The sequence below is a fragment of the Lepidochelys kempii genome, chromosome 11, assembly GCF_965140265.1.
Source record: "Lepidochelys kempii isolate rLepKem1 chromosome 11, rLepKem1.hap2, whole genome shotgun sequence".
In the NCBI taxonomy this organism is placed as follows: domain Eukaryota; kingdom Metazoa; phylum Chordata; order Testudines; family Cheloniidae; genus Lepidochelys; species Lepidochelys kempii.
In genome coordinates this window covers 72817250-72830172 of record NC_133266.1, presented here as the reverse complement: position 1 = coordinate 72830172, position 12923 = coordinate 72817250, and the positions used below count along the sequence as shown (strand labels likewise).

The 12923-nt window shown below is 50.7% G+C and overlaps 1 protein-coding gene across 1 annotated transcript in view; it reads left to right on the top strand.

Moving 5' to 3' along the window:
- LOC140895267 (uncharacterized) overlaps positions 1-12923 on the top strand; it is a 154900-nt gene that overhangs the window by 129933 nt on the left and 12044 nt on the right. The window contains exon 8 of the mRNA XM_073304714.1: positions 1486-1595. Within this exon, the coding sequence (XP_073160815.1) occupies positions 1486-1595 (110 nt within the window). The remainder of the gene's footprint in view (positions 1-1485; positions 1596-12923) is intronic.

Genomic DNA, 12923 nt, shown 5'->3' with positions numbered 1-12923 from the left:
CTTAAGGGCATTAATTTTACTTTACAATTATTATTGCTCTTCTACCTTTCCTTCCATGTAGAAGGCATCTTGCTACAAATTCTCAGCTTGGAGAATATCCAGAAACACCTTTAAAGCAGTGGTCCCCAATCTGTGGGGAGCGCCTCCTATGGAGGAACATTTGGGGGTGGGTATGTGGTGGGCCAGCCCCTACAGGGGTAGGGAGGGAGCACCATGCTTCTGTCCCCACTCTGCTACTAGACCAACTCCACCCCCAGCCTCGCTCCTCCCCCAACCCTGTTCAACCCTCAGTCCTGCTCTGTATCCAGGCCTGGCCAGCCCTCATAGGGGGTGGGGAAGCAGCACCATGCCTCCAGGCCCAACTCCACCTCCAGGCCCGATCTGCCCACAGTTCCGCTCCACCCTCAACCCCATCTCCACTCCAGCCCCTGCACCACCCACATCCCGGCTTTGCCGCCATTCCCTCTCCACCCCAGACCAGCTCCGCCTCTAGACCCAGCTCCTCCCATAGCCCCAGCTCCGCCTCTAGACCCACCGCTAGCCCCAGCCCCTTCCCTAGCCCCAGTTCCTCCCCCAGCTCCGCCTCCAGCCCCAGCTCCTCTGCGGAGGGAGCCTTGGCTGTGCAGTAATGGTGGCAGGGGAGCAAAGACAGATTCCATTACTGGTAAGGGAGGCACAACTGGGAAAGTTTGAGCACCATTGGTCTAAAGACAGAGGTGCAGGGAGAACATACTGAAGATGACTCTTCCCAACTGTTTTTTTGTGAAGAGAGCAGTGAGTAGAGTTGGATGGAGCTTTTTGACTGGAACGTTTTTCTGCTGAAAAATGCTGATTTGTTGAAATCAAAACATTCTGCAGGAACTTGACAAAATTCCAGTAGAACCCAACCAGGGTTCAATCCAAAACTTGGTACACACCAGCTCAGAGGTCCTGCTCTTCAGCAGCCAGTCTGCTGGGCTGAATGGGAGCTGAGAGGCTCGAAACCCAAGCTCATATGTTGGCAGTTCCTTGGCAGCCCAGGCTTCCAGGATCCCCAGTCTGGGGTAGCTGGCTGGGCAGGTTTCCAGCTGGGAACCAGCTGGGAGGCCGGTTTCCTATCTGAGGCAGCTCCCTGAGGACCTGGACAGCCCAGCAGGCTGGCTCCTTGGGTAGGCAGGTTGCTTAGTTTCCCAGCTGAAGCAGTCATTCTGCAAGAAATTTTGAGTTGATTTTTCTTTGGTTTGTTTTATCCTACTGGGGACTGAAACATTTTCCCAGAATTCCCAAAAATCCCAGAATTTTTCACAGAATGGAAAATGCCTCTTCACTCAGCTGGAGGGATAACTGTGGGTGGGCTAAACCCACCATAGTTTTCCCTGTTATCAGATAACTGCACAGATTAGGTTAAACCCTAGCTAATGGACTGACATAGCTCTGTTCTGCATTCATCCTTGGTCCTAAAAGTTTTGTGAACTCTATTTCTTTTTTGTTTGTTTTATTTTACAGACGTAAAGTTGTGCTGGGATACACAGAAATGGAGCTCTGCATGAGAGGCTCTGGGTACCAGTTTGTCCATGCAGCAGACATGATGTACTGTGCAGAGAATCATGTGAAATGTGAGTTAGGTGTCAAGTTGTTAGATCAAAGATCCCAACTCAGCTAACGTGATTGTATTGTCCTATTTTATGCAGGGCTTGTCTACTCAGGGAAAATTACTGGCATAATTATACCAGCATAATTATAGTTCTTCTTTGAATGCTGGTCCCTTTGCGTATTCCAGATGTTGGGTGTGCATGCGCCACACAACTGAGCCTGGAATTTTTTCCAGGCAGTGTCCAATGACCTGCATGTGCACAATATCTTCCCTCATACTCCCCAACAGACAGTATAAGGGGCAGTGCGGGTCGACATCTCTCCAGTTCCCTCTTTCGGCCGCATGGCCTGAATCAGAATCCTGTTCTCCTTTGCTCTTGCAAGCTCAAGAAGAGTTATATTTGCTGCAAATAATTATCCTGTAGTTTAGAAATCTTAGTTGTACGTCATATAGTTTAGAACAGCTTAATAAAGCCCTCCCCCAAGTCAGGGACCGTCTTTGTCTTGGGGACTATGCCCAGGTTCCCAGGCTTCAAGAACTGCATCTCCTGCCTCCCCTCTTTTTCCATCAGTGACGATCATCCACGGTGCCCCTACCATCTGGGTGAGGCGCATAGTCTGAGAAGTGTCCTTCCCCCCAGAACCAGAGAGGCCCAAGGAAGGGCTTAGGCTGAAGAAGCACCTAATGGAAGAGGCTTGGAGGCCCTGCTTTGATCCAGGCCAGAGGGACCTCCCTGTAATTTGGCCTCAGCTGACCAGCAATGCCCGTCCAAGCATGAGCCATGGAGTAGAGCCGCTGGCACCAAAGCCCAACAACTCAGGACACTGGGTTCCCCATGCTAATAAGAAACACACTTATGGGCATAAAGGCAGATCCCTGCAGTTGACTGCCCACAAGGAACATGTTTGCTTCCCAAGCCACGTCTGGTCAGGCAAGACGTTGTGTACAGATCCCATGGAACTGGTGCCAAAGCCCCTTGGGCTGGAGGGTAAGGCAAAGAAGAAAAGGGATCCATCAGTTCCAACAGTGAGTGCAGTACCAGGTCAGAAAGACAGGCCAGTCCCATCCATGAGTGCAGGTCCAGATGTACCATCAGTACTGCCTCGGCAATTCAGAGAGTGACCAACTCTGATGGATGAAGTGTGTCCCTCTGGTTCCTTAGTGGGAACTCTGCAGACTTTGGGCCATACTGAGAATTTTATGACACCAGAGGATGTCTTTCTCCCCAACCCACAATCTCCACTTCTGTTGGGCCCTGCAGTTCTCAGGGAAGTTCTTAGCCTGTTGCTGCTGTCAGAGGAGAGACCCCATCCCGATCCATCGGACAGGAGCGTCTCAGTACCAACAGTGCCACCATTTCCAATGGAACCATCTTCAGACTCGGAGGAGTCAGAGGCAAAAGCTCCACCGATATCTATGGGAAGGCGCAGGAGCCCAAACAGACAGCTGCAGCACCCCGATCCTCTTGACTGTGACACCGCCCTGCCCAGGGATACCTGGTCATTTCCCGTGGGGATCACCACAACCAATAGATTCCTCCTTCTGGCTGTACTGGGGCCCTTGGGATCCTTATAGCAGACGCCCGTAACTTTCGCAAGGGTCCTACCATTCGTCCCCGTCTCGTCAGCCAGCTCCATCCGTGTGTGAGGAGAAAGAAGCAGTGTCAGCAGCTCCACATCTTACCGGAGCCTTCTCATTACCGGATAACATGGCCATCCAGTTGCCACCCTCTCTTCAAGATCTATTCCAAAGGGTGGCCGATGACTTGCAAATCCCACTGGAGAAGGCCCAGGACCCCCAATACCATCTCCTGGACATCTTACAGCCACAGGGACTATCCCTTCCAATAATGAGGCCATCCTGGGACCAGCTAGAATGGTTTGGCCCACTCCAGCATTGTGTGGCCCCACCCCGCAGTGAGCCAAGAGGGATTGTTTTGTATTGTCTTGTGAGATGGTGGGGATCCCTGGACACCCCCCACCCCAGGTCCCACTGTCTGTGGTTTACCTTCTTTTCTCTCCAAGTTGGTAGCACTTGGGGGAGCTCTATTAGGCAACTGCACATGTGCAGAGGGTTGGCTCCTTTCTCTTCCCTTCTCCTTGCAAAAGAGGAGGATCTGTCTCTCAGACAGTCCCTGGATATTCAGCTGTAAGGGGTTAATCTCCTAGAGTCTATTGCTTCTCTTGCTCCTTCACAGGGTTTACCTTCTACCACTCTTCCAGAGCCGTACTGCTTTCCTGTCAGTCAGGGCAGCTTTGGGAGTGGTGCGTCTCATGGCTGTTTCCTCCTTGGCTAGAACCAGCAGTCTTTGGGTGGAGCAGCCTTATTCCTGATCACTGCCCCTTGATCACTGCCCCATGGTAAATTCCCCCTTTTAAGCTCCTCCTTCTCCAGGCTGAACAAGTTTTGAAGGTGCATCTTGTTACCACAGAACAGGCCCATAAGAGCTCGTTAGTTTCCTTCATATCAGAGTGAGGGTCTGTCCCTTCACCTACCCCACCCCTCAAGATTGAAAGGCCATTCAGGGTTCGGTTGTCTCCATCCCCGATCTCCTGTGAAAAGAAATTGGGGGTTATGTGGTGCTTTCCCGCCCAGGGTTGTCCTCGGAAACTATGGTGTTATAGTGCAAGCTACTATCTCATCATAGGAGGGTTCATATCCCCCGTTGTCTGAATCCAGCGTAGAGGCATGTAATCGGTGATCAGGGAAAAGGGGCTACACAAGTAATACCTGAAGGTATCTACTATCCATTGGAAAGTTAATACCTCCTTGTCAATAATTGAGTATGACTTTTCCCTAGGGAATAACTTCCTACTTAGGTACTGTATAGGACCAGATGTTTTTCTCCTTCACCGTCTTGTGAGAGGATGGCACCAAGGCTGACATTTGAGGCAGCTGTGTGTAGTATGAATTCCTGAGAAAAATCGGGGCTGAAGAGTACAGGTGCCCAGCATAGTCATATTTTCAGTTTGCTGAATGCTTCCATGCATTTCCTATCCGAATGGATCTTCTTAGGATCTTCCCTTATGGATCTTCATAAGTGGGGCCACAAGTGAGGTGAGTCTGGGGATACACCTCCAGTAATATCCTGCAAGGCCAAGAAAACATCTGACTTGCCTCTTCGTGAGGGCTTGCACCTTATCAACCACTGGCTTCACAAGGCTACCTCCTACACAGTACCCCACATGGGTTACTGCACTCACAGCCAAATTACATTTCACCAGGTTGGCCGTAAGTTCTGTTTCCTTTAGGGGTTTTAACACCGCCCTTATATACTGTAGATGGTCTTTCCAGGTGAACTGTATATGACAATGTCATCGAAGTCAGCTGCTGTATATTGATGGTGGGGGTTGTGGATCTTATTCATAAGCCATTGGAAGGGTGCAGCAGCCCCGTGGAAGTCGAAAGGCATGATCTGAAGTTGGAAGTGCTGGTCCCAGCTGTTCTAGTAACTTGTCCATTCTTGGTATTGGGTAGGTGTCAAATTGCATTGACCTTCCTGAAGTTGATGCAAAACCAAACCGTACCTCTCTTTTTTGATGAGGCCAATCTGTTCAATGAAAAGATGGATGAATCTCTGCATTCCCTGAAGGACTCGAGATCCACCCTGAGGTCTCTGTGAATTTCCACTCTAGCCCCCAGAAGAAAACATCCATAACAGCCCTTCAGACCACAGCTTTCTTCCTCCTGTCCTCATACTATCAATGTCCACCTGAATCTCCTCACAAGTGACCCAGATCTCAGAGAACCTGTTTCCAGGCTCCAACCCCTACCACAGGGGTAGCCAATTATTTTTTGTCAAGGTCCAAATTTCTTGGTCAAGGTATAGTCATGGTTCAGACTCCAGAGAAAATAACAATAATGATAATAATTATAATAAGTAAATAAAAAGATTTGAGGTCTATTCAAAAGAAGTGAGCGGTCCAGATTTGGCCTGTGGTCCATTTATTGAGTACCCCCATCCTGCCACATCGTCCACTTACTTCCAAATGCAGACCAAACGCCACTTTTTACATACAGGTTGAGACCTGCATACCACCACCGATGCCACCTAATGTGCCACCCATCATCTTTGGAGGCTGCCTTTCTTTTTTCATCCACAGTTGGAACAAGATCACCACGGACAGTTGGATTCTAGAGATTATCCATTATGGATACTCCATAGAGTTCCTTTCCTTCCCTCCTCACAAACCTCCCATCTGCCCCCCCCCCAGGAGACCCCTCCCACAAATTGATTCCTCAACAAGAGGTAGACTCCCTATTACACTGGAACACAATAGAAAGTGTCATGCCTCAATACCAGGGAAGAGGGTTCTGTTCCCTATATTTCCTCATCCCACAAAAGGGCAGAGGGCGGAGACCTATCCTGTATCTTTGACAGCTGAATATCATTATCAGGAAGCTGAAATTCAGGATGATTACACTGGCATGAATAATCTCCTCCCTTCAGGAGGGAGTGTGGTTCAGAACTCTTGTCATGAAAGACGCATATTTCCATGTGGACATTGACCCATCGCACAGGAGGTTATTACGGTTATGTCTCCTCCCCTTTGGTCTTGCAACATCACCCAGGCTTTTCACAAAGGTGTTCATGGTAGTAGCAGCCTAAATGCAATACCAGTGACATATGGTGTTCCCATAGTTGGACCACTGGCTTTTGGTGGGACAATCCCGACAAGTAGTTGTCTTTGCAATAGAGACTCTTCGGTGCCTCCTTGCCACCTTAGGTGCATAAACAAAGATGAGTCCGCTTTGTCACCCATACAGACAATACATTTCATAGGATCAAGGCTGGACTCAATCTTGGCACAAGCTTTCCTTCCCATGGAAAAGTTTTGCATGATGAGCAAATTCCAGACCCAGTCTGATTTCCCACATTACCCACAAGCCCCAAACTATGGTGCATTGGTACCTTTCCCTCTAGGGCCATATGGCCGCAGACACCTCTGTGACACCTTTTACCAGGCTCCACTTGCGGGGCCTACAAGCTTGGCTCCACTTGACCTACTGGCTGACCAGGGACCACATTGACTCCCTAGTCACAGTTTCCTCAGGATTTCTCGCCTCTCTTACTTGGTGGTCAAACCCAAACAGTGTCATGGTGGGGACCCGCCTCACGCCTTCTATACTGAGGGCCACCATTGTGACGGACCTCTCCCTTACAGAATGGGGTGCTCATTTGTATCACCGCACAGCCCAGAACACATGGACACCACAGGAGGGCCAGACTACATATAAACTCACTGGGACTCAGAGCAGTCTGCCTGGCCTGCAAAGCCTTCCTTGCCCTCATTCGCTCACTCCATGTGCAAATCCTATCAGACAATATAAACAAACAGGGAGGAGCGAGATCTCGTCCCCTCTGTCTGGAGGCAGTCAGACTGGGGAACTGGTGTGTCAGAAATCAGGTTACCGTATGGCTACTTACTTCCCTGGCACTCAGAACTCCCTAGAGGACAAACTAAGCAGAAGTCTCTCCACAGACCATGAATGGGAAATACATGACACAGTTCTGGCCAACATCTTTACGCAGTGAGGTACTCCCCTTATGGGACCTCTTTGCATGCCAGACAAACAGAAAACTTCCCATGTATTGCTCCAGGGGAGCCAGAGGCAGTGACTCACAAGGTGACACTCTCCTGCTTCCCTAGACAGGTGACCTCAGGTATGCCCCAGACTGCAAGTTCTCCAGAAGACTCACCAAGACAGAATCTCCTCCTAGCTCCCTATTGGCCCAGACAATTCTAGTTTATGGATATATCATATATAACTCCGCTGGTTGGAAGGCATGAGATGTGATGTCCTGAGGTTGGGGGTTCCACGACCACCACTCCCAAGAGGAGAAGGCGGGTGGTGGTGGTCGGGGACTCTCTCCTCCGGGGGACTGAGTCATCTATCTGCCGCCCTGATCAGGAAAACCGAGAAGTCTGCTGCTTGCCAGGGGCTAGGATTCGCGATGTGACAGAGAGACTGCCGAGACTCATCAAGCCCTCGGATCGCTACCTCTTCCTGCTTCTCCACATGGGCACCAATGATACTGCCAAGAATGACCTTGAGCGGATCACTGCGGACTACGTGGCTCTGGGAAGAAGGATAAAGGAGTTGGAGGTGCAAGTGGTGTTCTCGTCCATCCTTCCCGTGGAAGGAAAAGGCCTGGGTAGGGACCGTCGAATCGTCGAAGTCAACGAATGGCTACGCAGGTGGTGTCGGAGAGAAGGCTTTGGATTCTTTGACCATGGGATGGTGTTCCATGAAGGAGGAGTGCTGGGCAGAGACGGGCTCCATCTTATGAAGAGAGGGAAGAGCATCTTTGCCAGCAGGTTGGCTAACCTAGTGAGGAGGGCTTTAAACTAGGTTCACCGGGGGAAGGAGACCAAAGCCCTGAGGTAAGTGGGAAAGCGGGATACCGGGAGGAAGCACAGGCAGGAATGTCTGTGAGGGGAGGGCTCCTGCCTCATACTGGGAATGAGGGGCAATCAACAGGTTATCTCAAGTGCTTATATACGAATGCACAAAGCCTTGGAAACAAGCAGGGAGAACTGGAGGTCCTGGTGATGTCAAGGAACTATGACATGATTGGAATAACAGAGACTTGGTGGGATAACTCATATGACTGGAGTACTGTCATGGATGGTTATAAACTGTTCAGGAAGGACAGGCAGGGCAGAAAAGGTGGGGGAGTAGCACTGTATGTAAGGGAGCAGTATGACTGCTCAGAGCTCCGGTACGAAACTGTAGAAAATCCTGAGTGTCTCTGGATTAAGTTTAGAAGTGTGTGCAACAAGAGTGATGTAGTGGTGGGAGTCTGCTATAGACCACCGGACCAGGGGGATGAGATAGATGAGGCTTTCTTCCGGCAGCTCACGGAAGCTACTAGATCGCATGCCCTGATTCTCATGGGTGACTTTAATTTTCCTGATATCTGCTGGGAGAGCAATACAGCGGTGCATAGACAATCCAGGAAGTTTTTGGAAAGCGTAGGGGACAATTTCCTGGCGCAAGTGCTAGAGGAGCCAACTAGGGGGGGCGCTTTTCTTGACCTGCTGCTCACAAACCAGGTAGAATTAGTGGGGGAAGCAAAAGTGGATGGGAATCTGGGAGGCAGTGACCATGAGTTGGTTGAGTTCAGGATCCTGACGCAGGGAAGAAAGGTAAGCAGCAGGATACGGACCCTGGACTTCAGAAAAGCAGACTTCGACTCCCTCAGGGAACGGATGGCCAGGATCCCCTGGGGGACTAATATGAAGGGGAAAGAAGTCCAGGAGAGCTGGCTGTATTTCAAGGAATCCCTGTTGACGTTACAGGGACAAACCATCCCGATGAGTCGAAAGAATAGTAAATATGGCAGGCGACCAGCTTGGCTTAATGGTGAAATCCTAGCAGATCTTAAACATAAAAAAGAAGCTTACAAGAAGTGGAAGGTTGGACATATGACCAGGGAAGAGAATAAAAATATTGCTCGGGCATGTAGGTGAAGGGTTCATGTTTAGCTATTCCACCTGGAAGCAGGCAGGGCACACCCTGACTGTTCTGTAGAAGCAATGCACACATTGCTCTATCCAAGGTCAAGGGCTAGATATGAACCATGAGAACTTGATTGTTGGGACAGCAACTGTGGGAGGCTTTCTTAGCCTGGGCTCAAGGCCTGAGAGCCAGGATTGTAGTAGATAAAGGATGGCAAATAAGTATATTAATCAACGTCATACATTCCTTTGTGTATCTTTTTGCGGTAGCAGTGTGTAATACTTAGGGGGGAGAAATATAATAAAAGGAGAAGGTGGAAGGCGGGGGGGCAGAACAGCCCATCTCAGCTGACCAGCCTGCTTGCTTGCATAAAGCTGTGTTCTGTCTCATCATTGAACCGCCACAACTGGAGCCCAAACGTGGGGCCCTCAGCACTCACCTCGCCCAGCAAGGGTTTCAGACGCATCACTCATCCGCTTCGTGGATCCCGGTGAGTATTTTTCATTGTGGTAAGTATGGGAAGCTCCCTCTCTGCTTTGCAAGTGCAACACCGCAATGAGCTGCAGTATTTGCTGCGTAAGGCTCAGCATGACTGCCCGGCTCGAGCACTTACTCTCCTGCTACAGGAGGTGTGTGCCCAGTGCCCGTGGTATCCTGAAGCCGGAAGCCTTAAGGTAGCGGACTGGGAGCGATTGGGCCAGACATTGCACGAAGAGCCTCGGGCGCCCGTGCAGGCTTTACATGCCTGGCACCTCTGTCACGACGCGATACTGCGTGTCACCTCGGATAGGCCCTCTTTCACGAGGCTGGTGATCTCGCCACGCCCGTCGGCTCCTGTAGCCATCCCCGTTGCAGCTCTCCCCCCTTCTACTGATGCAACCCAGCGTGTCGCTTCGGAAAGACCCTCTCTCGTACCCACAGTCCCCCCTCTCCCTGCTTTGCCCCCAGTGTCTTCATTACCACCGCCTCCCTTGCCTTCCCCACCGGAGCCAGTGTGTGATCACCCTCCCTCCGTGGGGCCCCATGCTCTGGGGCCCCCCGGAGGGTCATCTGTATCTGCTCAGAAGCTTTCGCTGGTGCAACAAATGGTTCACGCAGCGAAAGCTCGATCAGATTTTACAGCGGAGGAGCTGGCTGATCTGGTCTCAGTTTGCCCGGTGACCTGGCAGAATGATGACCAGGGCAACCCTGTGGGCACCTGGACCACTTTGCCATACTCGGTGATTAGAGAGGTAAAGAAAGCAATTCGTGAATTTGGCCTGACTAGCACCTTTGTGCGTGGTCTCATTGAAGGGATAGGTACTGGATACTCCCTAATCCCTGAGGATTGGAAAACGCTGCTGCGCATGATGTTGTCACCCAGTCAGTATGTTATTTGGCTTAGTGAGTATCGGCAGATGGCAGAACGCCAAGCTCAGGTACATAGAGAGCACGGTATCATTTATGAGCATTTGGCAGGGGAGGGCCCGTTTGCTACTATTGAGATGCAGTCTCAACTCCCTCAGGCCGTCTTCCCCATTATTTCCACCTGTGCCCAGCATGCTTTCAAGAAGGTCCCGGATTCAGGCAAGCCTACCAAAAGCTTTGTCAGTATCCATCAGGGCGCCTCAGAGTCCTTTTTGGATTTTACCAACAGATTGCATGAGGCTATCCTCCGACAGGTGGATAACACTGAGGCAGCTCACGAGCTCCTGTTAAAATTGGCAGTTGAAAATGCAAACGAGGATTGCCGCCGTGCTCTCCAGGCAGCACAAGCCTCTGGTATTTTAGAGCTCTCAGACATGCTGCGGGCGTGCCAGAACATTGGCACACAAACCCACAAGGCTGGAGTTCTGGCTGCCGCCCTGAGAAAAACTGGGAAGGAGGGGAAGCGTTGTTACCGCTGTGGTAAGGAGGGTCATTTTCAGCGGGAGTGCCGCTCATCTAAGGCACCAGCCCAACCCTCAAAGAAGTGCCCCAAGTGTGGGAAAGGTTATCCCTGGGCTAATCAGTGTCGTAGCGGGTCGGGAAACCGCGCGACGGGTCCCCCCCGAACCCAGGGCCAAACGGGGGTGTTTCCCACTCAGACAACCGCTCCTCTGCCTTAAAATCCGTAGACTCTATGAGGGCGGCGACTGCTGGAAGTGCAGGGCTTGATTTGATCATGCAGGAGGACACTGACTTTCGGCTGCCAGGGGAGGTCTGTGCCATACCTACACAGGTGACGGGACCTCTCCCTGCCGGCTTTGTAGGTCTTGTTCTCCCTCGCTCACATGCTGGGAAACAGGGCTTTTTTGTCATTCCAGGGGTCATTGATGCTGATTACACTGGCATTATTAAGGTTCAGGTGTGGACTCATCTTCCACAGTCGCTCCCGCGTGGACGGTCAATTGCACAATTGATTTTAGTCCCCTATCAGGTGCCAGCTGCCGAGGATCGAACTCGGGGCGGAGGCGGCTTTGGATCGACATTGTCTCACTCGCCGTCTCACAGCGCGTCTTCTCCACTTGTTGCTCTGACAATGTCAGTCCGCCCCTCGAAACCTCAGTTAACACTTCTCTTAAATGATGTTCCCTTTACAGGGCTGGTGGACACTGGAGCTGACGTTACGGTGATTCGTGATCTGGAGTGGCCAGTTAGTTGGCCTACGGTTCCTTCTAAAGAATTGTGGGGGATCAGGGGTAGTAAACCCGGGCACCACAGTTTGTCTTGGGTCACAGTCTCTAAACCGGGAGGCCGTACCCTTGCTACTATCTGCCCTTTAGTACTCCCTGTCCACCTCAATATTTGGGGCCGTGATTTACTTACAAAGTTAGACACCACCCTCGATATTAACATCTGATGGCCCAAAACCCTCCCTCACCCACCGTGCCCTCCGCATTACCCTTGGTATGGCAATCCTTAGAGCCCGTATGGATTGACCAGTGGCCCCTCCCTCTAGAAAAGCTAAAAGCACTTCATTCGCTTGTGCAGCAGCATTTGCAAGCACAGCGACTGGAAAGCTCCACTAGTCCCTGGAACACCCCGGTGTTCGTTATTAAGAAAAAATCAGGTGCTTGGCGGCTGTTACATGATTTAAGGGAAATAAATAAACGCATCCAACCTATGGGCCCCTTGCAATTTGGCTTACCAAATCCAAATTTAATTCCTCAAACCGATCAACTTTGTGTGTTAGATTTAAAAGATTGTTTTTTCACCATCCCCCTTTGCCCTCAAGATCGTGAAAAATTTGCATTTACGGTGCCACAATATAATAATCAGCGACCCTCTCATAGGTATCAGTGGAAGGTCTTGCCCCAGGGAATGCAAAATAGTCCAACCTTGTGTCAGCTTTTTGTGGATCGGGCCCTTGCCCCTTTCCGTGCCCGGTACCCTTCGCTAAAGGTCTACCATTACATGGATGACATTTTGCTAAGTGGTCCCCGGGTCACGGCACAACAGCTTGAATCTTTATCTCAGATTCTCGGCCAAAATGGCCTGTTAGTGGCACCAGAAAAAATCCAACGCTCTTATCCCTACCACTACCTCGGATATAAGGTTTTACAAACCTATGCTGCTCCGGTTCGTCCGGAATTAATTCTACCTCAACCCCTAACCCTTGTTAAATTACAACAGATTTTGGGCCATTTAAATTGGATTCGGCCCTACTTTCGTCTCCCCACTTCAATGCTGCAGCCGTTGTTTGAGCTCCTGCGTGGAGCCCGGGCACCGGGTGCAGTTATTGCCATCACTGAAAAGCATACTGCCTGCATTCGACAAATCAATGCAGCACTGAGTCAGCAGTTTGTGGACAGACTCCCAGATGTCCGTCCCTTGCGATTGGTTCTTCTTGCCACCCCTCATACGCCAACTGTGGCTCTGTTTGTACCCCGTACAGACACAGCTGTCTCTATTATAGAATGGCTAT